Source organism: Cyprinodon variegatus, unplaced genomic scaffold, assembly GCF_000732505.1.
Source record: "Cyprinodon variegatus isolate N-32 unplaced genomic scaffold, C_variegatus-1.0 Scaffold193, whole genome shotgun sequence".
Classification (NCBI taxonomy): Eukaryota; Metazoa; Chordata; class Actinopteri; order Cyprinodontiformes; family Cyprinodontidae; genus Cyprinodon; species Cyprinodon variegatus.
In genome coordinates this window covers 632,543-659,766 of record NW_015150646.1, presented here as the reverse complement: position 1 = coordinate 659,766, position 27,224 = coordinate 632,543, and the positions used below count along the sequence as shown (strand labels likewise).

The window sequence follows — 27,224 nt, the reverse complement described above, 5'->3', positions numbered from 1 at the left end:
ATCAATTTTATTATTTATGTGTTTTTATTACGTGGCATATTCCCATTTACTCTTTTATGATTATAACACAAAGCTATTAAATAATCCTTACATGGTGCATATTAATTAGTTTATTATAGATAATAAAGTAATGATATACATAAATGTCGGATGTATTAATAAAGTATACTTACTCAAAATTATTACTAATGAGTTTATTTATTTCAAGTGCATGAAGTTTCTCCTATGAATTGCATAATAGTCAGCAGCCCTGTAACAACCAATGAGGTCATGTCCTCCATATTTTCTTGTTTTTTTATTTTTTATTTTCATTTTTATTAATTCAGAGAAATGTCATACTATATGATGAAAATTGTTCTGACTTTGACTGGTGTAAAGATCAGCGTTTATTCTCATTTGTTGAAAAAAAAAAAAGTCCACAATGTGATATAATATAGAAAGTAATTTGATTCATTTAGTGGGCCATGCACATTGATGAGGGTGACAATAATAACAGTAGTAATAATCATTCAATATTAATAACAACAATAATAATATAATATAATGATGATAATAATAATAACACTCACTCACTCACTTAAATATTCTAATTTTGTGAGTTTTGGAATTGTTATACTAAACATGTTCATATTCACCTCCTTGACAGGCTTGTTATTTAACTCTTTATTCATAATTCCAAAATATTTTTTATAAAGTCACCACATTAGGATGTTATTTTGTCAAGCAAGATTTATCGCAATATTTGACATCTGTATTTCAGAAATCCTGATTACGGCCCCGATAGTCAATTAAAAAAAAAAAACTTTATATATTTAAAATAAATACACTAAATAGTATTCATTTTGAGCAAGCATGCTTTATTAATAATAAATAAATAATTTTATTGTTTATTATGTCTTTACCATCCTTATTTTTCATTATAGATGTCACTATGCCTTTCTTTTGTTTATGTGTCAGACTTTTTCTAAAAAAGAAACATGTAAATGTCAGATCAAGAAATATATTTGAAAACAGATAAAAAATGAGCACCATATCAGGTTTATTTATTATGTCTTTGTTAATATTATCTCTAAAATAAGAGCATTGGATTATTTTTTTCTATCATAAAGTGATATAAATCTTAAAACCTGGGTGAACAGTGAGTGTAGAGTAAGTAGAAGTTCATTTCATTGAACCGGCACATTGAATCGGCTCGGCATCGGGCTGCTCCCAAAGTGAGCGACTGTGTCGCTCCACGGTAGCAGCTCCTCTCCTCTCCGCTCTGCGCTGTAGCAGCATCAGAGCTGACCAGAGCAGGGCAGGGGTGGGGGGACAGGCAGACGCATGGTCGCTGGACTCTGTGATGTGCAGTAAATGGGATTAACCCGCCCAGACAGCTCTGGGAAACAACGCTAGTAGTAGTAGAGGGGAGGACAGAGAGAGGAGGGGTCGGTAGCTGGGGGGGGGATCCCCGCGTAAAAAGCTTCGCCGCATGTGGAAAACTTGCTCTGCTGGAGAGAAAACAAGCTCCCCCTTCCAAGAAAAGAAAAAAAAAACCAGAGCCGGGTCCAGACTTGCAGCAGCGTCCGGATCGACCTCCAGCTCTCCTTTGGCGCACATGCCTGGTTGATGTGGATGAGAGGAGCGCAGCGGACCTGGGAGCATGTTTGAATCCTCCTGCTAAAAGTTGCAGGGAGGAAAAACAAACCCAACTACATTGATCATCTGGTTCCTTTTTTTATCTGTATTGCTGAGAACCCAACTAATGGAGGGCCCAGCCGGAGAGCTGCACGGCAACGAGGACGTGCGCAAGAGCGGCTACCTCCGAAAGCAGAAGTCCATGCACCGGCGCTACTTCGTGCTGCGCGCCGCCTCGGAGCGCGGACCGGCCCGCCTGGAGTACTATGAGAGCGAGAAGAAGTTCCGCGGCAAGGCCCCCGTCCCGAAGAAGGCGGTGGCGCTGGAGACGTGCTTCAACATCAACAAGCGGGCCGACTCCAAAAACAAGCACATGATCGTGCTCTACACCCGGGCGGAGAGCTTCGCCGTGGCCGCGGAGAACCAGGAGGACCAAGAGGAGTGGTTCCAGGCCATGGTGGAGCTGCAGTGCAAAGGTAAAGCAGGCTGCATGGGGGAGAAACGTGGCAGTGGCTGCAGAGGCGCTCTGCAGGGACATGTTTCATTAGTGCTTTGGGTCAACAGGAGGAGATTAGTTAAATAAAACAAAACATTACAATCTAGTCTGCGTGGATTCCCACACTCATGCATTTAAAAAGAGGCTTTCAAACATTGTTATGCGCGCTTTTACAAACCAAACACAGTTTAAAGAGTTGCCTGAACACATGCCTCTAAGTATGGGAATCCAATGGGGCCGCAATGCACACAAACCATAAAGGAATGAATGACTCATTCATTTCTAAAGCGACTTTCACAGACAGGATCTGAAAATTAGCTGTGTTTAAGAGGAGTGACTATAGCTCAAGGTCTTTAAAGTAGCTTTTACTGCCATGCTTGCAAATAAACTGGGGACAATAACACAAATCAAAAGCATAAAGAACTTGTTATCACTCTACAGAAAGATAGGAGTGATTATTGTGATTGCCAAAACAGCAAAACTATTATAATGCTTTAACATTCAATTGTGAATCCCTAATATTTAGTTTATTATAACAACTTTGCATTACACAGTCAATTCCACAGTGTTAAATGCAGCAAGAAGATCCGGGTTCGATTCACTTTCTGCATGGGGTTTGCATGTTCTCCCTGTGCTGCGTCAGCTCTCTCAGGGTACTCCTGCTTCCTCCCACAGTCCAAAAACATGACTGTTAGGTTAAGTTGTTTCTCTAAATTCTCCTTGGGTGTGTGTGAATGGTTGTTTGTCTGTGTGTAGACTGGCGACCTGTCCAGGACCCCTCGCGACCCCACTTGGGATAAGCGTGATAGAAAATGGATGGATGGATAAATATGTAATGTTCATTGACTCTTTTAGAGTATTACAAAAACGACTGGATTAAGATATACACTACATAGAGAGTTAATTCAACACTAATTCAGAGTTGGACCAAATGCACTGGGATTGATGTTACATTTAACTCTCAAAGTGTTACTTTAACACTGCAAAACACTGTTTCAGCCTAGGAATACATTAAATACTCCCTTAGAATTATTTGGTTTTGCCCTAAGAAGTGTTTGATGTCACACCAAAGGTTTTCTATCAAGTTAAGGCTGGATACTCCTGTTGGTTCTGAAAGTAAGATGATGTCCAGCTGTTGTGTGTGTTTGGGCTGGTGATCTTGTTAGAACATCTGTCCCTTGTTTAGCATAAGTCAGCATATCACCACTGTAAGTGTTTCAGTGTATTTAAATTAATCCATAATCCCACATAAAGTTGAACGGTGTAGTAAAATACATCCACATATCACGATGCCTGAGCCTCCATGTGGCATGGTAGACAAGGGATAGGTTCAGGGTTGGGTGGTTTGGATTGTAATCTTTCTAGACTCTAAATTAATAATGTTGGTTTTATTTGTTTATGACATGTTCCATTTCATTTTAGGCCTTTATTATGTAATTTCTCTAATTTTCTGATTTAATTTAATTTATGAACAGCACTTTGTTGTGTTTTTAGAAAGGCATGTTCTAGTCATTCTCCTTAAATCACCTTGGAGGTGATCATTAAAGTAGTAGTGTTTTATTTAATCCAGATCCTTCTGGTTTCTGTTTCCATTTTAAATGAATCAAAGAGGCATTAGTTAGTTTTCTAATGATACTAACACAGAACTGCAGAACTCTTCTGAACGTTATCTTAGCCTGCGCTCGTATTTGACAAGGTTTCATTTATTTTTTACCTTATGTTGAGTTGTCATCGGTGTCGGACTATCCACAAAATAAATCTTGACTGTTTGCTATATTGGACACATTTAACATGGACGCCCTTCACGACACATCTGTAGAACCGGGCGAAATTCTGACCCGAAGTAAAGGAAAATAGGCTACAGCCTTATAGATGCATCGGTGCTGAACTACCGAGCTGTCAGCCTGCTTATCAAACCATGTTTTAGTCATGAAGAGTCAAAATAAAAAAATATGTTTATCAGTAAAAACTCACATAATGTTTCTTTAAGTAGAAATAGAGTTTCTTGATGTTGGACTGCAAATATTTTGAGCAACAATGCGGTCATAAAGCTCTGTGCATGATGAGGTCCTGTAATCCATAAAAAAAAGATAGTGAAGCTGTTGAAGACAATTTTATGCCCTGTGAAAACAAGAACATGCATTAGTACACGTAGTACAATCAAGTGTTGCCGTTAGTCTAAATTCATAGCAGGTGTTTGACCTGATAGATGAACCTTTATCTTTTTTATTATAAACACATTATGCAAATAATTGGAGAGTGGGGATGAAAATTATTCTAAAATTAAGAGCTGTGGTCTTGGTAAATATACACAAAAAGCCAATTTCTTGCTAATTTGTGAACATATTTCAGGCGGGGCTCTAATCTTTGTTTCTATTTTGGTTTCAAAATAGAATTCAGATAAAGGTATTTATCAACAGTGAGGTAGGAGATCACAGAAGATAAAGGTATCATGCTGACATGGTTTTAGAAAACGCAGAGAACAGAGTATTCTTGTCATGGAATTGCTATTCCAAAAAAAGTAAATGTATAAAATAAAAATATAAGTGTACCAAGCAACCAACCTTGAGGAACTCCACAGAATAAGGTCGTTTTGGAAGTTCATTCATCGGTCATCTAAAAGTTTATACCTGTTGAAAGTAAATAATAACTAACATATGTTAATTATTAATTAAAAGCAGAATAAATGTGACATTGATGTTTGACGTAGTTTGTTTTTTATTGTTTCAGGGAGATACATCATTTATAAACGTAATAAAGAGATAATTTGGCTAACTAATGGTGACCCTTATTCATCAATCAGTGGGCGGGGCTAACACTGCTGTTGTCAAGCCCACTGATTTAAAGTTCACTCAGTGTGCTGATTAAAAAATTGGACGTTTTTCCATTTATTTTGTCAGTGGGAATAGTTCACAGCAGCCAAAGAACCATGAAAAATAAATAATATTTTTGCTTAAAAAGTGTTATGGCTACTAGTTCAAATGGAAATATTTGACTCATCTAAATAACCTTTTTAAATTCAGAAAATTAATACATTTCAATAATTATAGAGAGTTATAAAATAATCTTTAATACTTAGTTAAATAATATACCCCATTTAAAGTAATATATTAAATCTTAAAGCTGTTTTCTGTTTTACTTTAATCATATTAAGAAGTACAGTGTTTTACATACAGATGTAAAATGTTACATTTATTCTTTTTAATAGTTTTTTTTGCAGAAAACACATTTTTAAATAATGCAAAATAACAAAAACCATGTTTGTTATTTTTGACATATTTAGATCGCTTTACATTAATAGATTTCTTTAGTTTCAGGTGAATGCAGAAATGATTAAATCTAATGTTTACTTTACAAACGTTGCATTTATTTGGGTAATTGGGGACCAATCAAATCGTTTTATTTCCTGTTAAACCAAAATGTTCTGATTTAAAGGTATTTAATCAGACATTATATTTTGGCGTTCTGCAACTGAGCAGCAATATGGGGCTTCATCCTTTCCTCCACAGCTCTTATCAGGCTTGTGTCACACTAGATATTTACTCTAACTTCTTGTGCCCCCCCTCCCCTATTGGGCCTCAGTTGTGTGTAAGCTTTTTTTTTTCATGCCTCTGTGTCCCAACAGCTCAAACACACCCTGTCCTCATGTTTTCTACTCCTCTTTTCCTGCTGATGCTGCAGGATCAGACGAGTCATTGATCCAAACTGGATCATTTAAAAGTAGTTAAAGAAAAGCCTGTCAGGTTTTAACCAATGCGCGAATAGCCGCAAGTGTGCAAATAGAACAAATGGGGAAAAAGATAAGCAAAAAAAGTATCATCCATATAGATGTTTCTCAAACTGTGTCTGTCGGGACGCTGTGTAAACACAGCTGTCACAGCAGCTCCAGATCACCTGTTCCCTTGCCAGGGACCAAACAGGCCATAAGGGACACATGACGCAATCTCAGCAAATCGAAGATATGAGTTCAAGGTGCCTCTCATGACCTGCTGGTGCTCTGTTGCATAAGGACAGATAAGGAGCCTGATAAATGCCGGCACTCCAGTTTTATTTTCAGCTGAGCAGAAAGTCAAGGAAGTTTTTCAGCGTTTCGGAAAGAGGCAGCAGGGTTCCCGCTGGTCCTTAAAAAGTCTTAAAAAGTCTTGAATTTAACTTGCCTTATGCTGTAGGAACCCTGAGGCAGGCTGGACAAGCTGTAGGACGATGCTGTGAGATTCCAAACTCCCCCTCTGGGTTTGTGATTTTATGTAAAATCTGTAGCCACCCTGTATCTTGCAAAAAAAAAAAAATAAAATAATTGTAAAAAAAGGTTGCAGTAATTTGAACCTTCTTAACACCTTTAGTTAAATAAGTTTAGTGCTCATGGTGCTCACCATGTTGTATCCCTTAAAATGCGTATGGTAAACATCCATCCATCCATTTTACATCACGCGTATCCCTGCTGGGGTCACGAGGGACGCTAGAGAACCCTAGCATGTGCAGGGAGAGCATGCAAACTCCATGCGGAAAGACCCCGGGCTGGGAATCAAACCCAGAACCTTCTTGTTGCAAGGCAGCAGTGCTGCTCACTGCATCACTGAGACAAAAACCCAATTTAAGAATTGCATCTTTAATAGTTTTCCTGTCGATAGACTCTGCCAGCTGAGCTTTAGATTTATGCAGCTCCCCCAGAGTTACCAGAGGCCTCCTCCTAATTAATGTTCTCCCTGTCCAGCCTGTTACTTTAGCTGCAGAGTCATGTCTTGGTATGTAAGCAGTTGCTCAATTCTCTCTCCAAGGGGCATTGAGTCAGATTCATGCCACACCTTTTAGTTTTTTTTTTCAGCAAAAACAAAACGGATCAAGAATTCAGCAAAACTATTTCATCATCTATTACGTCCAATTTTCCCCCCAAATTACAATTAAATTTATAATTTAGATATAAAACAGGAAAATATTGCACAGTTCTGGAGCTAAAAGCCCAAACCAGGCTGTTTTCCCTGTGAATTAGGGGTTCAGGGAGCAGCGCTGCCGCCGCGTTAACTCCTCCTTGTTGCTGCCAGTGTCGCCTTTCTTGTGTAAATCAGGCGCTGGCTGTCAGAAACAAAGAGGCTGCGGCTTGCTGCTGCCTAAACTGAAGCGCGGGTGTGCAGCTTCTTCATGTGGTATGCACCGCTGCTGCTGCTGCTGCTGCTGCTTGCAGGAGAACAAGGCCAGCGCTTGCCTGCCACATGCTCGCCTCGCTGAAGCAGAGGTAGGAGATGTTATAACGCTGCTCTCAGAGATGGTGGCGCAGAGTTTCCAGAGGTATCCGATACCTGTGGAGCTGCTCAGATCCACCACTGCTAAATCTGTGCTGTTTCTGGGTGAGGCTCTCTGAATATTCCCTTGCTTTGCTACAGGAGTTTGCCAGAAGCAGCTCGGCCTCCCCTGGACTAGGTCATAGTTAAACAAGAGCCAGACAGAATCCCCTTTATTTGTTCAGCTGAATCCTCTAAGACCCTTTCAGGCAGTGAGTACAGTATCAGGCATTAGGGCGGCTATTTGCTCAGCTATTAGGAGGTGGCGGTGTGTGTGTAGAGGTTTAACCTCATGGCGAGCTGCTGTTTGACCTCCAGTGGAAAGGAGTGTAATAAAAATCCAAATCTGGGCACCAAAGTGGCTGTCAATGAGAACACTATCATCACACACACCCACATGCTCACAAACGTGCCTAAATAAACAGCCTGAGGACAGATAGTATTAGTTTTTGATTCACCTCGAGAAATTTCACAACAACCTGTTTGATAATCACTTATTTGGGTTATTAGTCAGGAAAACATTGGGGCTTGTCGAGCGTGGCGTTTATTAATCTCTAGTTGCAAGCTTATTGGAGAAGGCTTTCCTTGTCAGATCAGAGCTTCTGTATGTTTTTATGCCTTTTCACATTCTTTTTTCCCCTATCAGTGCAAAATCTGTCATGTCTAAAGGTTTACTGCGCCTTCAATGGGCTGCTTAGACTGGGATTTGTTATCGTTGCACATGACTGAAGGATCCCTGAGGTCAGAATTTAAATCTGCGCCTGGATATGGCTGGGCAATCAGTTGGATTCGCAATAAAATCACAATTTAACAAAATGCAGGTTTAACATTGCAGAGGCTCTTCATTTTGGTCACAAGAACAAGACACTAAATTTGTCACTCCAGCCCTTTAGTTGGCAGTCATATGCTTAAAGTTGTCGCCACACAGAAAGGAAGAGAGGGTTTCTGCTAGCGTGCATGCAAGTGGACGTATTTTTTTCAATAAAAAGGTTTGTTTGAAGGATTGTTAACCGGAGAAACCAGATTCTGAAAACATGCTATTTGCTGAAGGAACCAACTAATTGGAGCAGTTATTGAACCAAAACTCTACAAAATATGATCATTTTCCATTTAAGATGAAAAAATGTTTTTTGTCTGAAATTTAGGGCTGAAAGTATTTATTGGATTAATGTGATTCATTTATTAATCAGAAACTAGAGTATAGAGACTCTAAAACATACCTTAAGCTGACAAAGTAACCCACTTAGAGCAACTAAACTGAAATATGTACAAATTTTGCACTTAAGATAAAAAAAGTTTTCATCTGGCCATATGCTCTATCCAGAACTCCTCAAGTGGAAAAGTTTTAGCTTCACTTTGCTCAAATCTGGTAGAAATTTGTCTTTTGTTTACTGATTATGATTATAGAAAGAAACTGTCAACAGATTAATCCATTGGCAACATTCCTTTTTGTGACTCTGGGTACATTTCTTTAATTGTGAGAAAGAACTCATAGTACACAATAATTGGTTTTGCAAAAAACAAAAAAAACGGTGCCAGGTTTATTTGTGGAGTACCACGCTTTAAAGTTTAAAGCGGGATGAGAATTTGTGGGTTCTTTTGAAGGGGTGAACCAAGCTTAGATCTGGTAATGACACCACATCCTAATCTAGCCTGTTCTGATCTGCTAATTGTGTTGATTCAAGCTGATATAAGAGATTTAAGCCAATAACAGAATCCTGGTTTCAGTATTTCCAACTTTTTGTATTTTTGTATGGGATCCATGTTGGAAGATGGAGCTGCTCAAAGATCTCTGGCCTGAGGTATAAATCCCTCTGAGAATGCAGAAAATCCAACTTCTGGTTCCTTTCTGCACTTTATTTTTCTCAAAATGCGTTCTGAAGAATCTCTGGTCAGTGTAGGTTAACAAGGTTAAGGTTTGAGAGGGGTTTAGTATAGAAACTTTAGGGGATGAAAAGGCGAGCGGCCATGCAGGAGAGTACTGATAAATAATGGCTCACAATTTGGTAAGATATTACTGACCTTTGCTTTCTGCCATGCCCCTTATTATGGCACTATAAATGCTTCATAATGGTTTATAAAAGGCTTACAGCTTAATTAACATTGGATATCTCTTAAATATTAGCTATTTATAAGGGGAGCCTTATGATAAAGAGGAACTGGTTGAAAAGAGCTGAAGATCTTTTCTATTGGTCAAGAACTAGAGGAAATATGTATTTTCAAAGCAAAATTATGACATGGAAATCAGAATATATTTAATTTTAGACTACTTACACATTTACTAGTGAATGATAACTTGGTGCTATGTTGCTAAAGGCCCCCCTGGGAGACCAAACACCTGCTAAAGTACCCTCTTGGGAGCCAAAACATGTGCTTAATCTCCCTCTTGGGAGCCAAAGCATATGCTCAAGTGCCCTCAGGAGCCAAAACATGTGCTAAATNCACGTGCTAAAGTTCCCTCTGGGGAGCCCTAACATGTGCTAAGGTGCCCTCTTGGGAGCTTAAATGCTAAAGTTCCCCCTAGGGAGCCAAAACATGTGCTAAGGTGCCCTCTTGGGAGCTTAAATGCTAATGCATACTTAGTTTACCCCTTTGGCGCCAAAATAAATGCTAAAGTTCCCCCTCGGGAGCCAAAACATGTGCTAAAGTTACCTCTCAGGAGCCAAAACATGTGCTAAAGTTACCTCTCAGGAGCCAAAATATGTGCTAAAGTTCCCTCTCGGGGGGCCAAAACATGTGCTAAAGTTCCCTCTCGGGGGGCCAAAACATGTGCTAAGGTGTCCCCTTGGGAGCCAAAATGTATGCTTAAGTTCCCACTCTAGAGCCTAATTATATACTAAATTGACATGTTTTGTTAGCCAAAATGAATGCTAAAGTTCCCTCTCGGGAATCAAAATGTATGCTAAAGTTCCCTATCAGGTGCCAAAATATATGCTTAAGTTCCCACTCTAGAGCCTAATCACATACTTAGTTGACCCCCTGGGAACCAAAATGAATGCGAAAGTTCCATCTCAGGAACCAAAACATGTGCTAAAGTACCACCTTGGAAACCGAAATGTGTGCTAAACCACGTCCAAGTGTCCTCTCTGGAGCAAAAGTGCATGCTAAAGGCCCCCCTGGGTTCCAAAATATGTTCTAAAGTGTCCTTTTTGGCGTGCTAGATTGCCCCCTCAGGAGCCAAAGCATGTGGTAAAGGGCCCCTTTGGGAGCCAAAACGCATACAAAAATTCTCCATCGGGAGCCAAAAATGTTCTGAAGTGAGCTCTACATTGGTGAGGATGCGTTATATGTCCTTTTTTCTTTCTGTTCCTTTCTTTCAGTTAGTCTGTGCACTTCACTGGTGATGACATTTGTTGTAAGCTTTTTTTTATCCATATAAATAAACCAAACTAATACTTTTTTATCTTTGGACTTTGTTGCTGTTTATTTTCCTGCCTTTAAGGAAGGGTTAGATAAATTTTGTAAATGTTGGAATAAGTCTTTCTGGAGTTCCTCAGGGAGTTTTCCTAGGAGTTGCTTTTTTTTGGTCTTTTGTTTGGCTTAGCTGGAACTATTGTTGGGTTATTGGTAATCTTGGTTTATTTTAGTCTATTTTTAAATCCTGGAGTGTTTTTTTTTTTCTTGGCTGCTCTGGCTCATTAGTTTTAGATCTGGCTGAGCAGGCTGATGAAGTCCATGCTAAGCACCTCTCATCTCCCTAGTTAGGCTGCTATTGTCTCGAGTGTCTGCCGAAGGCGGGATGGTGAAGCCTAATGAAGTCAGAGATCGCTGCTGTTTGTTGCAGAAACCTGAATCTTTATCCAGGTCTGCCAGCTGGATAGGATTTCGAGAGCACTACCTCCTCTGTGAGTTTGCTCACATTAACACCCTGTGAGTTTATAACAGGCTGGGCAGCCAGACTTCACTGCGCCCCAGCTCTTTAAAGTCTTTGTAATGCAAGTGAAAAAAACACGGTCGACACGTGTCCCCAGCGGTCCCTGCTTTGTTTCTCTTGCTGACTGTCAATTAAGTGCTCCGGTTTGATGGGCAGCAAAGGAAAGCCCGGGGCAGGCTAATCCATTCAGTCAATGAGTGCCAATATGTTGAGCTATGGGAGCTTTTGGATGGATTGCAACCCTTTTACAGCAGGGCTGCTTCGATCGCTGTCAGTTGAAACGAGCCCAATAACTGGGGGGGCGGTTGGAGAAAAACTTCTCTACTGTACCTGTAAGATAGAGGCCAGTTGTCAAACAAATGCAGCTTAATCTTTCAACATGAAAACAGTTCTGCAAAGTTTAAAATGAAAAATGAAAGCTTAAAATGAGTCACTAGTGAAAATGATGCTTTAAAGCAGGGGTCTCAAACAGGTTCCAGAAAGGGGTGTGTGGCTGCAGGTTTTCTTTCCATCCAAACAATTAGACTCCATTCATCTCATCGAGTCATCTTGTTCAGATTGAACTCAGTTGATGAGACGACTGGATTAAGGTGTGCTATTGCTTGGTTGGAAAGAAAACCTGCAGCCACACGGTACTTTCTGGTACCGGTTTGAGACCCCTGCTTTAAAGGGTCTCAGACCGTGTCACTTGTAAGCACCTTTCAAAGCAACAATGAAACTCGTGATAATGGACACTGGACAAGAGTGCATCCAGGTCTGTTAAAAACAATGAAACCAGCTGGTTTGTTAAAAGGAAAATCGAAATATGGCAGCTGCAATTATTTTTTGTAAAATCCCACAACAATAGTTGTGCATCTGCAGTTGTCTCTTACAGTATTGGTAAAACTTGAAGCTGTCATCTTGCAAACACAACCTGAAAGTTTATTTGATTGGATTTTTACATGATTAGACTAGGGGTGTAAATAATAATCGTTTTGTATCGACAGCCGATGATCCGATGCATCGACACATCCGCAAGAGTATAGTTTCATGTGTTTTTTTTCCTCCGGTCTATTTTTATCCATTTGCTCCTGGACTCCCGTGCTGCGGTGGTGCTAAACCTATTTTGCCCTCCTACCTCGCTTCCTTTAGCCACTACCCTCTTCCCGCTGGCACACACGAAAATAATCGAATAATTGGGTCAGAAAAACGACACTGAATCGAATCGCCATGATGGGTGTGATTTACACCCCTAGATTAGACCAACTAAGACTCGAACATAATCATTTCATTTGCAGCAGTCTTTCCTCTCGGTTGTGTCGCTATCTCCTATTTAACATCAGGAAACTAAAATCTGTGGTTATTTATCTTGGTGGGGGAATAAAAAAAAAAACTCCAGATCAGTTAAATTGAATAGAAAGCATCAGCAAGCCTCCTGCTGCTTCTTAATTGTTTTGTTCCAGTACTTTCCTCCTTCCATCTGTCATCAAGTATTATTTTTTGGATGTCTAAAGTGGGGCAAAGTATAACTTTTATAAACTCACCAAACCAGCCTTTACCTTTGATTTGGGGCTGAGGGAATGGCAAACCTCACCTCGTTTACGTCACTTTTTTGCAGTACAAAACTAACACAAACCACATGTAAGATCCCAGAAAGGCAGCTGCTGATGTTGAAGAAGAGCTGTGTGCTGAAGTTTTGGCTCAGATCAGGAGGGGGATTACCGAGGCTGGAGATGGATAAAAACCATGGAAGTGGATGAGTTTTAAAGAGAACGGTTAAATGATCCGGCACACATGGCAGCCAGAGATTAAACTCATTTCACTGCCTGGAAAGCTCACTCTCCTCTCACGGTTTGCACCAGTCTCTGGCTCTGCAGAGTGTCTTATTGGGGGAACAGTAGCTTAGATGGGGGATAAAGAGAGACGTTTGAGGCCTACGATATTTCAGTGCTTTTTTTTCCTGTGGTCTTATAGCACAGCACTGCGTGTTCGAGCAGTGAGGTCAGAAACATGAAACGGAGCCCAGTGAATGCCAGAGTAGTTTTCCTTCATTTACAGGCAGCATTAACCAACGGAAAAGAAATGTTCCTATAAACACAAAAAATCAGAATTTGTTCCTTTGCGGATATGCAAAACTTTAAGATAATGGTGCAAAGGCGGTTAGATAAAAAAAGGACTTTTAAATCCTGGATCCTGTCAAGTGGCTTCAGGAGACCAACTTTCTGAGAAGTTGCGTGATAACCTCAACAGTAATTGTGGTGTAACTCTGAGACATGTTGACAGTGACTCAGCAGGCCCCTGGCAGCCTCAGGGGTAAATACAGCACCCTTAATACCCCTTTAACAGTCCCATTCATCTCTCTAATGACTTAAAGCCAACCAGAAGAGGACACACTCTGCCAGAGCTAAACCATCTACTGAGATTCAAAGGAAGAGGTCCAAATCTGCATCAACAGTTGATCATTTTTCCCTTACGTCTGCCTTCAATCTTCAGAGGAATTGTTGGACTATTAACATTTGGATTCTTGATTAACCTTTTTTTTTTCTCATGACAATAAAAACTTTGAAGTATAAACATTTATTTAGTGAAACGTTGTAGATGGATGTTTGGAGGGATGACCCCATGGAGGTTATTAGGGTTTCTGCAGGTCATTAAAAGTCATTAAATCAATCTTTTTTTTTATTAAGGCCTTGAATGGCATTAAAATTAATTAAATGTGATTATCAGTGGCATTAAAATAGACTTTTTTTCCAAAAAATATGTTTTATGAAAAAAGTTTCGACAGATATGTTATATCAGATATAAAAGAGAGAAAAAAGAATGCTAGAGAATGGGGGGAAAAATGCTAATTTCAACAAAAGTGGCTGGAAAATGAGGAATCCAGGACATGGCTGCAGCCTGTCAACAGTAAACATGAAGTAGGATTTTTCCACAGTGGGTGTCAATGCTTTACGATCTCACATGCAGTTGGACAGAAACAGATCAGCTGCAAGGGGCAGACAGCAGCTAACAATGTCAAGTTACGTTTCTGTGATCAATGCAGTACAGCCCAGCACCAGCTGCAGCGAACACTACCACCACTAACGTCTAAAATCAGACTGTCTTCGAACAATATTTGGATGCAATGCAACACTGCATGCGGAGGTGCTCTGGTGTCTAAACACAGCCGTGCAACACCACTCACACGCTTCTAAGGAAGGTGTGTCCGAATTGTTCCATATTCAGAAATAGCCAAATCTTCCACCTGTGGAATATAAATCTTGCACAATTATGGCTAAAATGCCCAGAAAGAGATACAGGAACAAATGTAAGGAGCTGAAAAATGTTTGAGTCAGAACTTGAATCGAAAGCGAAATGAGACACTTGCGATAATCCTCTTTTCTAAATAAATGTATCATTTGTACCACATGTACTATGTTCGGTAGCAATTGACATTTCATTTCTTTTTTGTAGCATGCGTTTTTGTATCCACTTTTTTCAAATATTTCCATTTTAGTTCCATTTCATTTGTAGTGCTATGTCCTAAATTCTTCTCAAGGCACTTTAAAATACATCTATATATTTTTTTTTATATATATATATATATATATATAGTATTTCTCTTGTCATGGGTATTTGTCGATGGCATACAAATTATTTCAGAGCATTAAAAAGCATTAAATTGGAGTTACTAATTTCTATATAAACTAGGACTGCAACTAAGGCTACGTTCACACCGCAGGCAATGATGCTCAATTCCGATTTTTTTGTGAAATCCGAATTTATTTATTTTTTGCGTCGCCGTTCATATTTCCAAATATATGCGACTTGTATGTGATCTCCTGTGTGAACTGCAGTCATACAACACAAGTGTCCCGTATGCGCAGTAGAGGACGCAGTGACATCACAGGCCAGCGTGCTCTGTGTTTACGGAAGTAAACATGGATGGTAGTGCGAGCTCGCATCTAGCGGTCTTTTCCAACTATAAAACTCAATCTTTTTAATATAGTTAAACATAAATACTGCTCTCCGCATCATCATCTGCCATGGTTGTTGTTTTTCTTGTCGCTTCTTCATAGCAAGACGCAGAATAGTGACATTTGTTGGGTATTAATGGCGTTCAGGTCGGATGAATGCGACCTGGCCGCTCAGACACAGGTCGCATTCGGCAAGATCAGATTCGTATCGGATTTAGGACCACATAGCCTGGTGGCCTGGGTCACATTGGGAAAAATCGGATCTGTGTTGTTCAGACAGCCATGGAAAGATCAGATCCAGGTCGCATATGGGCAAAAAAATCGGATTTTTGTCACTTCAGGCTGCAGTGTGAACGTAGCCTAAGATTATTTTGCAAATTGATTAATCTGTTGATAATTTTTTAGATTAATCGGTTAATAATTGGTTTCTTAAAAGAAGATTTATTTACAAAATTAAACCAGGGGAACCAAAACGATTCCACTTGAGAAGTTCTGGGTAGAGCATACGGACAGACGGAAATGTAATTTTATCTTAAATGCAAAATATATTTTTTAATTTTTTTACATATTTGATATTGTTACTGCTCTAAGTTTAACGATTAACCAATTATCTCAATAAACAATTAATCCGATTAATTGTTTTAGCCCTAGTATAAAACCTGGTTATGTTTAGTAATATTATTTTGATCATCTTTAAAATTAGTTTCACTCCTCTGACCCCCCCTCAATACCTCCCTTGAGTTGAAGCAATTTTTTATGTTTAAGGCGGCATTAATATGTGATAAAACAGAGCTTTTACCCTGGCTGCATGAACTCAGCTGGAGAAACCAGTGGAGATCATCGCCTCTCAATCTCAGGATCTGAAAGGACTCAGCTCAAGTATGACATAGAAATGGCCATGAATAGACACCAGTGTTGCTGCCCCAGACAGATGAGGCATGCAGGCTGCACATATGTCCAAAAATTCATGCTGTAATAGCGGCTGACAGCTGGTGTGTAAATAGACCCAGTCTGGGTTGTTTGTACCTTACTGAAAATAAGGGAAATTAGATTTCAAATTTGTTTTGAACACGTCCTCAAGGTTACATGAAGGTTGCTTAAATTTTTTTTTTTGCAACCAGCAAAACCATTAACCTGTGGATGTGTTTAGTTTTCTACACGCTTCCGGCATCTTCCTTCAACCTGATCTCCGGGCTGAGGGCTGTTCTGGTTTCTGAGGGCTCATTATGTTTTATAGGGGTGGTGTCGTGCTGAACGGAAGTCGACCTGCTGATAACCTGAATGCAAAATTCAAATGGACTGGTATCTCTACTGACTTCTGCTGGTTCATGAGCAAATAGAACTGTGTAAAAATACATTTTAAAAAAAGCCCCAGAGGAAAGCTACGGGGGGGCAATCTATAATTCATGTGGCTCTGTGTTGGAGCAATACCAGCGTTATGTAAGCATGAGCAAAGGGCTGTGATGTTTGGCAGAGGTGCATCAGTTTCTGCAAGAGTCTAGAAAGACCTCTTTAAATTTCTTCACTGCTTTTAAAATTTGCAAGAGACAGAACTCTGGATGGACTCCACCGACTGCAAAAGATACGTTTTTTCAACGGTAAAGCAAAATTACCTCACAATCTCAGAAAGCACATGGCTAAAAAAAACCTTTTCAGATGTTTAATGTTTTCTAGAGCAGCAGCTGCTGCAACCTCTTGTTCTTCAAACATCTCTTTGAAATCTCATAGGATCCCTTATTTCTTTAGTCCTCACTAAACGGTAATCTGATTGCCTCTTCCTTCCGAAACGGAGCAAGATGCAGCACATGAAACGGCAATGCTTGGCCTTGAGTGAGTCATCCGATGCAGGAGGTTGGAGTGTCTCCACGCACACACACATAGCTACCAACCCGCAGCCTCTCTTGCTTTCAACAAAACATCTATTCTCAGCCTTCTCTAAGTTCTGTGTTCACCCTTCTTTTTTGGGGTGAGCAATGGAAAGAGGATGCAGTTAGACATCTCAGATCTGTCACTATTATTATTTTTTTGTTTTTTTTTTAGATTGGGATTTTTGGAAAATGTTTGTCACAACAGAAGCCCGCAAACCACTGTGTAAGCAGGGCTTCTAGTCTGCATATGGTTGTCATTGCAGGAGGAAAGCAGAGGCACACGCACCCAGACACAGAAGCATGATTTTGCAATCCCCGCTGTCTGATTAGTTTAAATTATTACTCCAGAGTTTAAGTACATCCTCCTCCAGTTCTATTTTCTAGCAGTTTCCAAACCAGTTTAATCTAATCTCATGTCTACAAAAGTACAAAAAGCAGCTTCAGTATTTGTGACAAAAAAAAAAAATGGGCCAAAAGGCAAAAAACAGAAACAAAATGTAAAAAAAAAACCTTCGATAGTAGGATTAATCAGGTACTTTTTGCTGCAGAAGTTTGCTGCTGTAGAGCATAGTGGCGTTTTAATATTATGCCAAAGTTTAGAAAGTATCAGCTGTGATCCTAGAGAAGCAATCTAAAGTCCAATAAGCTACAGTAAGTAAGTGGAAAATGTCATATTTGTTAATATGGACAGGAGTGGGAGTTTATATAAAATTAATCTAAAGGCCAGAATGTGCAGTACTTGGAGAAATACCAACTCTTCCTTTGAGAAAACTTTCTTTCAACAAGTATAAAGAACAACCCTTTCTCTTTAGTTTAACCAGCATGGAAATGCAATTTATGGTGAAATTGCCTCAACAAAGAGGACTGCTACTGTTTTATTAATCAAAAAGAGAATTTGAGAACTTTTAAGAGCTAAAAGAAAGATGCCCATCCATGTCAGACTCTACTTACCGGTAGTTCTTAGACTCTATATCCAATATACACTACCCTTTTGAAACCGTGCTGAGATCGGTCTGAGCACGGTAAGCGACATAACGGTTGAGTGTAAATGGAACGCACAACTGAACCAGACCACGGCAGACACAACCGAACCGCGCTAAACTGATACTAGTTCATCAGTAGGTCACATAATGGTTCAGTTGAGGCTCAGTTCTCAGATAACAAAGAGCGCATGAGCAGACCGCTTCTTCTCCTTACAGTCAGGCTCCGTAATCATGAAATTATAGACATTCATAGAAATACTAGCTTCCCTACCTTTCCACACAATTTCCTATAATGATTCTGCTTAGCAGTGTGATGAACCTCAATGTCTGTTGTTGTTTCCTGTATCTTTAAGCCCTGATTAGACTTTCGTTTGTGGTATCCACTAAAGCTGGGGATAAACTGTGCGATTTCCATCACCGAGCAATTTTCCAAGCGATTTTTTCGATCGGGCCGACTTTCAGCCTGATTGTACTTCGTGAGTCATGTAGTGTACAGGGGGTTACGAGGGGCGATCAGCCTCCCACGACCACCTCCCGATCAGGAATCGTGAGCTCAGGACCCGACTGTCGTGGGCAAATCACTCAGTGGGGATGCGTAAACAAGGATTCTTCTTTTTCTTCTTCCTCTCAGATGTAAACACAGCAACTTGGCGAGGGTGAAATGAGTGAAATGGAGTTCTGTCTGCAAATTGACAGACCATAGTAGCCACGTTTGCTCAGCCATGTCTTTGTCCAAAAACGTTGTCTCCTTTTCCTTTTTAGGGCTTCCAACACAAAATTGCACAAATTGCCAAGCCAGCACGTTTCACTCTAGTGAGCTTCAGATTTCCCGTCTATTTGTTTGGCTTCTGGATAGACGAGTCAGAGCAACGGCATCTCACTGCGGAGCTGAGTCAGACATGGTTTTTAGACGTACAGTGAGAGCAGTTAGATCTCACCATAGCGTCATGCTGCACATACATCAAGAGCTGTGAACTCACACTGTATGATGAAACTCTGCGGTTTCGTCGTACAGTGTGAGTTGTAGCTGCGTGCAACGATTGAAAAAATCGCACAGTGTATGCCCGGCTTTACCAAAAGTAAGTAAATTCAAGTAAATTCACCAAAGGCTGCCTTCTTTGCCTGACTCTCTGTAAACTTCCTGAATTTTACAGGCACCGCCACGTTGGTTTCTTGTTTACCTCAAGAGAGCAGTAGTAGCATAGGTTGTCACTAGGGGGCGAGGAACTGTCCTAGCGGGGTGTATAAATGGTCGTAATTAACGAAGTTCGACGCTGTTAACTGATCCAAGCTCAGCAAAAATCGGTTTTCAGAGTGTAATGTAAATGGGCCTCATGTCACAAGGGTTGGAAGGAAACCAAGGTTGGGGTTACCAGGATCAAAGTCTTTTCTCAAACACGACTAGTATTTGTAAAGTTTCCATCTGGTTCTGAAACAATGCCATTTGGACAGGTGAGACCAAAGAAGAGATGCTTCTAGAAAACCAAATAATAAGAATCAAGGTACAATGGTCTAGTCAAAGTCTAGACCTAGACTAGAGTTAACTATTATGGTAGGACCATAGAAGATGAAGAAGAAGAAGAACATCCACAAACAGCAATGATCTGAAGGAGGACAGATGCTCGGCTAAGCAGACCTGAACCTCCTCTAGACAGATATAACCAAAGAAAACTACTGATAGTTGGGTGTTAATAAGCAAAAAAAGGTATACTTTCTTCACACTACAACTGTTTAAAATCACAACCCATTAAGCTGTAAGGAAAATGCTTCTCCTATCAGCGCTTTCATGCCAGTTATGGTAGGCCAGTAAGACAAGTATTCAACACCAATAAACACGGAACAACCTCTTTTCTCGAAGAACGCAGGTTTCTCTGGAGGTTTTTCTCATGCGGTTGTGACATTGATTTATCCTGCGCTGCAGAAAGAACATCATGCTCAGACATATTCAGTCCAGGAACATAACAGCATATCAAGAAATGTGGCACCCTGAAGGATAGCAGTTTTCTTTAGAGATTTTTTTTTCTTAGGGAGCTGCCCAATTTGCCCAAAATATGAGGCTTTTTAAAATAATTTTTTAAACTTAAATTCTTGTTTGCTTTTGTAGGTTAATGTAAAACAGCTTAAACATAAACCTAATCAAAACGAGTCCCATGGCATGAGGGAGAGAAGGCACTTCCTGAGGATAAAAAGCACACGCTAAACCTCTGAAATCTGACCTGTACAGTGACTGTAGGCAGAAAATATGTGTGTAAATAATAAAACAAAATGTTAAGAAAAAATCCCCAGCTTTTGTTAAATAAACAGTCTGAGCAAAGCCAGCTAAGGACAGAGTGGGGATTCTCTATACTTCTACATGTGTTAGCCCAGTCATTCGCATAGCTGGAAACTGGGCTTTAAAGAGAAGCTTTTATTTGAGGCGTATCATCATTTTGTATTGTTTGCTTTACTTTTAAAGATTTTATAAGAGGCATTTTCCATCATAGTTTGCTGAAGTTCCTGTTTTACTCTCCATAATTGGCACTTTTCTCTCACAGTCAGCGTTTTTCTGTAGCACTTCGGCTGTCGACTGTTTGATTTTTCCATACTGGCTGTGGGTGTCAGGGTGCTGAGATGCCTGACTTGGGACCTCAGATATGAGGCCTGCAAGTACAAGCTGGTACATGCTGGTTTTGTTTTGAGATCACATTTAAAATAAACTCAGCATTAAAACAGCATTATTTATCAGAGCTTATAGCCTTCTGCCAACAGACAGTGGTTGTATTTGGTAAATTATAAAATGAATTAAAGAACATATTCTTTGATTTTTGGTCTTCGCTGTGTTTGATTTTTTTTTTACTCCTGTAACCCTTTAATGTCTGTGCTTTGTCTTTAAAGGTAAAAATCCCAGTGACAGCTCGACTGCAGGGGACTATGGAGCGCCTAATCCAGGGCCGGCGTTCAAAGAAGTTTGGCAGGTAAAGGTGTGGCCTAAAGGCTTAGGTCAAGCCAAGAACCTGGTGGGCATCTATCGGCTTTGCCTAACTGACAAGACGGTCAACTTCGTGAAGCTGAACTCCGACGCAGCCGCTGTGGTGCTCCAGCTGATGAATGTCAGGCGCTGCGGACATTCAGAAAACTTTTTCTTTGTCGAGGTGGGCCGCTCGGCTGTGACGGGTCCCGGCGAGTTTTGGATGCAGGTAGGCATGCAATTTGGAGTTGTGAGCATTAGCTTCCAACATTCACCAGTTGCAAATCTCCAAACAACTAGTGAAAGAAGAGTCAAACTTTTTTTGTCTAATCTATTGGCTTTTTTATTGAAACTTTTTATGACTCAAGAGAAATTTAAAAAACTTTCCTTTAAAAGAACAATTATATTATTGTCTGTATTTAAGTTTAATGCATTAATACATATATTCATACTATTCATAAGAATATTTTGGAGCGCAACAAAATTTGACCTCCCATGGCCTTTAAACAATGCAGGAAAGAGAAGTAAAGCTGTATTGTTCACTGCTTTTGAGATTAAGAATCACAGATTCAGAGAATTTCCATTACCCCGAAAGGGTCAACCTGCGTTGTTAAAAGCTTTCAATTAAGACAGTTGTTCTGTTTTTACTTTCCTTGTGGTTCAGATTGAATGGTGAGGTGTTGATAGGATTTAAAAATCATGTTTCCAATAAAGTAGAGCCACACCTTTCCAGTTTTCTTTAAACCCAGGTAGAAATTGCTTCACATAATCTTAATCCAGATTTATTGACTCTATCATAATCTTAAATTTCTTGGACTTAAACAACAAAGTTAATAAATATGGATAAAAGATGAAAAATGTTGCCACATTTAAACAAGTCGATTCATTTATTCTTTTTTGCATATTAACGCTAATTGCACAAGTATGAATTATATGTGCAAAGAGCCATCTCAAGAGTAAAAGTCCCAATTCAGCTGATGGTGCAACTATAATCATAAAATCACCGACTGGACATTTTATATTAACTAATGGTTGATACTGTCGCATTTCCAAGTAATATTTAAATTACTGTCTAAATGTGCATATAACTTTATTTATTTATTTTTTTCAAGTAATATTTAAATCGGGGTGGTTTAACAAAGTTCACATTCAAACAGAGGAACCTGTTTATTATGGCAAATGTGAGTCTTAATGTTGGACTTGCATTTCACTAAATATGCTTTTAAGGTAATCTATAGCAGAGTGACAAACTTTCTGACCTTGTAATAAAGTTAGCAATAAAAAAAAATGTGTAGCTTTATCTTTCTTGCCTTAACCTCATTTACTACTGGGTGTTGTCTCCAGTCGGGAACAATACACGAAGCCCTTTCTGAAACCTTACAGTGTCACGACTCCCTCGTTACAATACCCAACTTTAAGAACTACTTTCGACCACTTCTGTCCTTTGGAGCTTTAAACAGACGGGTAATTACACAGTTAGGCAGACATTGAAGCAAAAAAGAGCTGACCAATAAGTAATGTAAGCAGCATACACACAATTAAACACATGGAAGTATCTCCTGACTGCGGTGGCTTGGAATCTCTCCTCACACTCAAAAATAATGTTTATAAAAAAAATCAGCTTACTCTATAAACAATTAAAACAAAATGTGAATTTCATTAATTGCATCAGCTACTCTAATCATTATCTTATTCTGCTTACACTAACTATTTAAAAGGGGAGTGGTGGCCTAGTGGTTAGGGTATTGCGCTTGGGTTCCAGAGGTTCTGAGCTCAAGCCCCACTCCCACGGACTGCCACTCTGGGTCCCTGAGCAAGTTCATTTCATTGCTTTGTACTTGTGACAGTGCAATGACAATAAAGTTTAAATCTTCATTGCTCTAAAAAAAGTTGATTTAATGTTGAGACGCTTTCTCAGGATGAGGGGTTGCCGCAAAGTCAAAAATTCAATGCATTAAAATAGGCTTTCTTAAATGTATTGGATTAACTTTTTTACAAAACTAGATTTTATCTTTGGCTTTGTGAAACTGATTAAAATTTAACTGGATTGTAAAGATCTCAGGCTCACTACATGATTGTGCTTTATTGGGATAATTTGAATCAAATATAATATTCAGCCAAATAAGGTTTGTGTTTGCTTGCTTTGTAATATAGCTGGAGAGAATATTTTTTATGATTTGGTTCTTAATATATAAATAAAATAAAAGAATTTAATTGTATTAAAATTATAAGATATCTGCTTCTGTAAGGATTTGACTTGAGTGTATATGTTATGTCCTAGGTGGATGATTCTGTGGTGGCCCAGAACATGCATGAAACCTTGCTGGAGGCCATGAAAGCCCTGAGCGAGGAGTTCCGCCAGCGCAGTAAGTCGCAGTCGAATTCTGGTCCTGGAGGAGGTGCCACAGCTTCCAACCCCATCAGTGTTCCTTCGCGTCGGCACCACCCCAACCCTCCTCCCAGCCAGGTGGGCTTCCTCCGCCGTCCCCGAACTGAGCCCTCCTTAAGTGCCACTGTTGGAGTGGGAGTAGGCAGTTCAAGTGCCTCCCCCACACCTCGACACAGCTTCCCAAGGTCACGCACCGCCAGTGATGGGGGAAAAAGTGAGGACGGGATAACAAGTTCCACTCCACTCCATGGTGTAAACTCAAGTCCTTCTAACAACGGCTCCTGCTCTACGACCCCAATCCTCAGGTCAAAGTCTGCCCGCTCAGTCCCAACAACAGCTGCTAAAACTCCTTTTGGGTTGATGCGCTCCATCTCGACCCCGGCCCCATCACCAGCCCCTAGTCTCTCATCCAGCTCTGGGCACGGATCTGAGTTTGGAGGCATCCCATTTGCCGGTGCTGCTGCAGGGTCTGGCGCTTATACTCGTGTACCCTCACATCATACCTCAGTCTCATGCTCACCAAGTGATTATGGCTCGTCTGATGAGTATGGTTCCAGTCCTGGGGACCACACAGCTCTTCCCTCTCAGAGCCTACCAGGAAGCTCTGTCAGCAGCACTGGCAGCCAGTCCCTTGGCGAGGACGGAGCAAACTACATCATGATGGGCCAATGTAGTGGGAGCAGCGTTGGTGTAAGCAACAATAGTCAAAGCAACATTACATCCAGCTCTCAGCCTGTGCCAGGAACACCAACTAATGGCTCACTTCCCCAGACTAGGCGGGTGCTACGACGTTCATCTAGCCGTGAATGTGAGGCTGAAAGAAGGCTTCTGAGCAAGCGTGCCTCCCTGCCTCCTATGGCCCTGGAAAGACTGGCTCCACATCAGCGCAGAGCTGAAGAACCTGCAGATGAAGATTCAGCTGATTATGCTATTATGTCAAGGAGCACCAGTCGGGAGTCCTTCACATCAACCTGTTCCTCTACTCAAAGGGAATCAACCATGGGTTCTTCTGTAGGGGGAGGAGGGTACTTGGATGTAGCCGGAGAGCTAAAAAGTGACATTGGTCCAGGAGCAGTTGCTGGGGTTGATAATGGGTATATGTCCATGTTACCAGGTGTCACTCAGCCTCCTGTTTCCTCATGTCAAACAATGACCGTCTCTGTTCCAGAATCAGATTCCAAGCCTGCTGATGACTATATGGCCATGACCCCCAACAACAGCGTGTCACCCCCACAGCAGATTCGTCCCCTGCCAGTGGCTGATGGCTATATGATAATGTCACCCAACAGCAGCTGCTCCCCTGACCAGCGTGGAAGTCTCTCTGAAGGCACATGGGTTGGCAGTGCTGACAGCAGGGCTGGTAGCGACTACATGAATATGTCTCCAATCAGTGTGCCTTCTGTAAACGGCAGTCCCCCACCCAATGAACACACTTGCCATTTGGAGACCAGTTTGCAACAGCAGCCCCCAAAAATGGTCTATTCTTACTACTCCCTTCCCAGGTCGTACAAGCATAACCCCACTTCTGGGCTTTTTGATGATGGGCCTGGACGAGGTCGACGTCCCAATGGCAGCTGTAGCAGGGGAGTGGGGGGCGGTAGAAACTTAGGTGGGCATCAAGAGCAGCCAACTGGCAGTCCAGGTGTTGGGCAGCATCAATCACTCTCTTCGTCCTCATACTCCTCCAGCTCAGCTAGCAGTGAGAGTCTTGGTGAGAGCGATGATAGGACTAATCAGGCGACCGGTAATGTGACATGTGGGTCTCAGTCCAAAGAGGGGAGCAAGATTTCTCAGAGACGGGGTTCTGGTGGGATGACAAAACAAGGTAATCACTTTAGAAGTAGACCAGTAAGTCTGTTTGTAGACGTTTCTAAGGCTAACACTCTTCCAAGAGTCCGTGAGAATCCTCTACCCCCTGAACCTAAGAGCCCTGGGGAGTATGTAAGCATTGAATATAAGGGAGTTGCCAGTGGGCGAGGCAGAGCACTTAGACATGGATCATTGATGAATCATGGCTCAACTAACCAGCATCCTCAAAACAGACTAGCTTCATCTTCAGAAGACACTGTCTTACTGTCTCGTAGTCCCTCAGCCCCAGTCTCTCCACCCACTCCCTCGGAGTATGTAAATATGGATCTCGGGCCTTCACCATCCCCTTCGCCCCATTCCAATACCCAGTTAATTTTCCCTCCTTTCCATACCCCTCCCACACCTCCAGCCCTTGCCCATGCCCCTAAAACCTGCAAGGACACTGCTGCTAGTTTATGTGAAGTGGCTGTTGTAGTGCCTGAACAGCCTCCTAGGAAAAGCAGGGAAAGTGTTCCCTCAGTGAGTGAGTCAGAGTTTCCTACATCTTGTGGGGATTACACAGAGATGGCCTTCAGCTTGAAAAACAACACTGCCCCTCGATCATCACCTAGTATGTCCCCCCAGGTCCCCTCTCCCACAAGAGCCGATTCTTCAGTTTCAATGCTCTCTCGGGGTCTAGACTTTACCTTAGGCAAAACAGGACTGAACCCAGATCAGGGTGCTAAGGTAATCCGTGCTGACCCCCAAGGACGTAGGCGGCACTGCTCAGAAACCTTTGTGGCAACACCCTCCCTATCCACGTCTGCCTCTACTTCTTCTTCAACTGCCTCCCTCTTCCCAGAGCATACCCAGGCTGTTGCACGCCGCCTTGGTTTTGAGAGCATGCTGTGGGGGAACGGTGCCGTCACAGATGCTCCTACTCAACTTCCACTTCCTGCACAGCAGTCACTTCCTACAAGCAATCAGACATCATCCACAGAGCAAGGTCTTAACTACATAGACTTGGACTTGGTTAACAAAGAGAGTCCAAATGCTGGCCTGGAAGGTGCCACAGGAGGGCAGCCCCAATCTCGACACTTCTCTGTTCTTGGTTCAGGCTCCACGATTGGGGTAATGGGGGCAGCAGCTGGTGGGAGCAGTAGTTCAAGCCTCAATACGTATGCCAGCATCGACTTCTACAAATCAGAGGAGCTACGTACACATCCAAACGGGAACAAAGAGGGAACAGGTAAGAGTTTTAACACTTATTGATATAGTTGTCTCATAATTTCCCTTTCACTCCTAACCATTTGCTCCGTGTTTTGCTGTCCTGCCAAGCAAAAATTGGTTGAAAAGACCTTTAAAAGACTCAACATGTTTTCATTATTGGAATAAAGTGGGACAAAGTAAGACCGGTAGCCCAATTTTCAACAACTATTTCAGGACTAAATCAGGACCGACCAGATTTAGCCCAAAAACCAACGTCTAATGACGTCTGGTTTGGGTGGATTAGAATGAGAGTGTTAAGAATATTGCTTCCCTCACACGTTTTAAGCATCACAACCCATCGTGAGACGTCTTAAAGCCCATTGAGGCATGTCCACCATCAACTTTGCATGTGAACTAAATGCTCTTGATGGTCAAATTGTGTTTGGTCTGAGCACAAGATAAGGATTTTTAGATTCTTTGAGCAATGCTTGTAAATAAAACTTGACTGAAGCAGAATTCAATATAGAGAGCTTTCATAAGACTATCCAATATACATGCAATAAATACCTTGTTTGGCTCCTTCAGCATTGGTTCCCTTGCCCTAATGTACTATTTGTTTGTGCAGGACGATGATTTTAAACAATACATGCATGAGTCAAGTCAGAAAACCAGTGAGAAAATCTATATCCTTGAAATCCTAAGTTTTCTTGTTGGGGATCATATGTAATTTTGTTTTACTGCTTATATATGAGAAGCAATTATTAAGAATTATTCTGCTCCAGTTGAGTCATTGTGGATGGGGGGTTAAGAGAAGAAAAGGTTATACAGACATCATCCAT

At 41.0% G+C, this 27,224-nt stretch overlaps 1 protein-coding gene across 2 annotated transcripts in view; it reads left to right on the top strand.

Moving 5' to 3' along the window:
* Positions 1 to 1,172: 1,172 nt before the first annotated feature.
* Positions 1,173 to 27,224, top strand: part of LOC107087768 (insulin receptor substrate 1-B-like) — a 61,342-nt gene continuing 35,290 nt past the window's right edge. The window contains exons 1-3 of one of the 2 annotated variants that reach the window (XM_015379507.1): positions 1,173 to 2,093; positions 20,927 to 21,228; positions 23,281 to 26,425. In XM_015379507.1, the coding sequence (XP_015234993.1) occupies positions 1,745 to 2,093; positions 20,927 to 21,228; positions 23,281 to 26,425 (3,796 nt within the window). In that variant the 5' untranslated portion in view covers positions 1,173 to 1,744. The remainder of the gene's footprint in view (positions 2,094 to 20,926; positions 21,229 to 23,280; positions 26,426 to 27,224) is intronic. The other variant, XM_015379508.1, reaches the window with a different exon arrangement.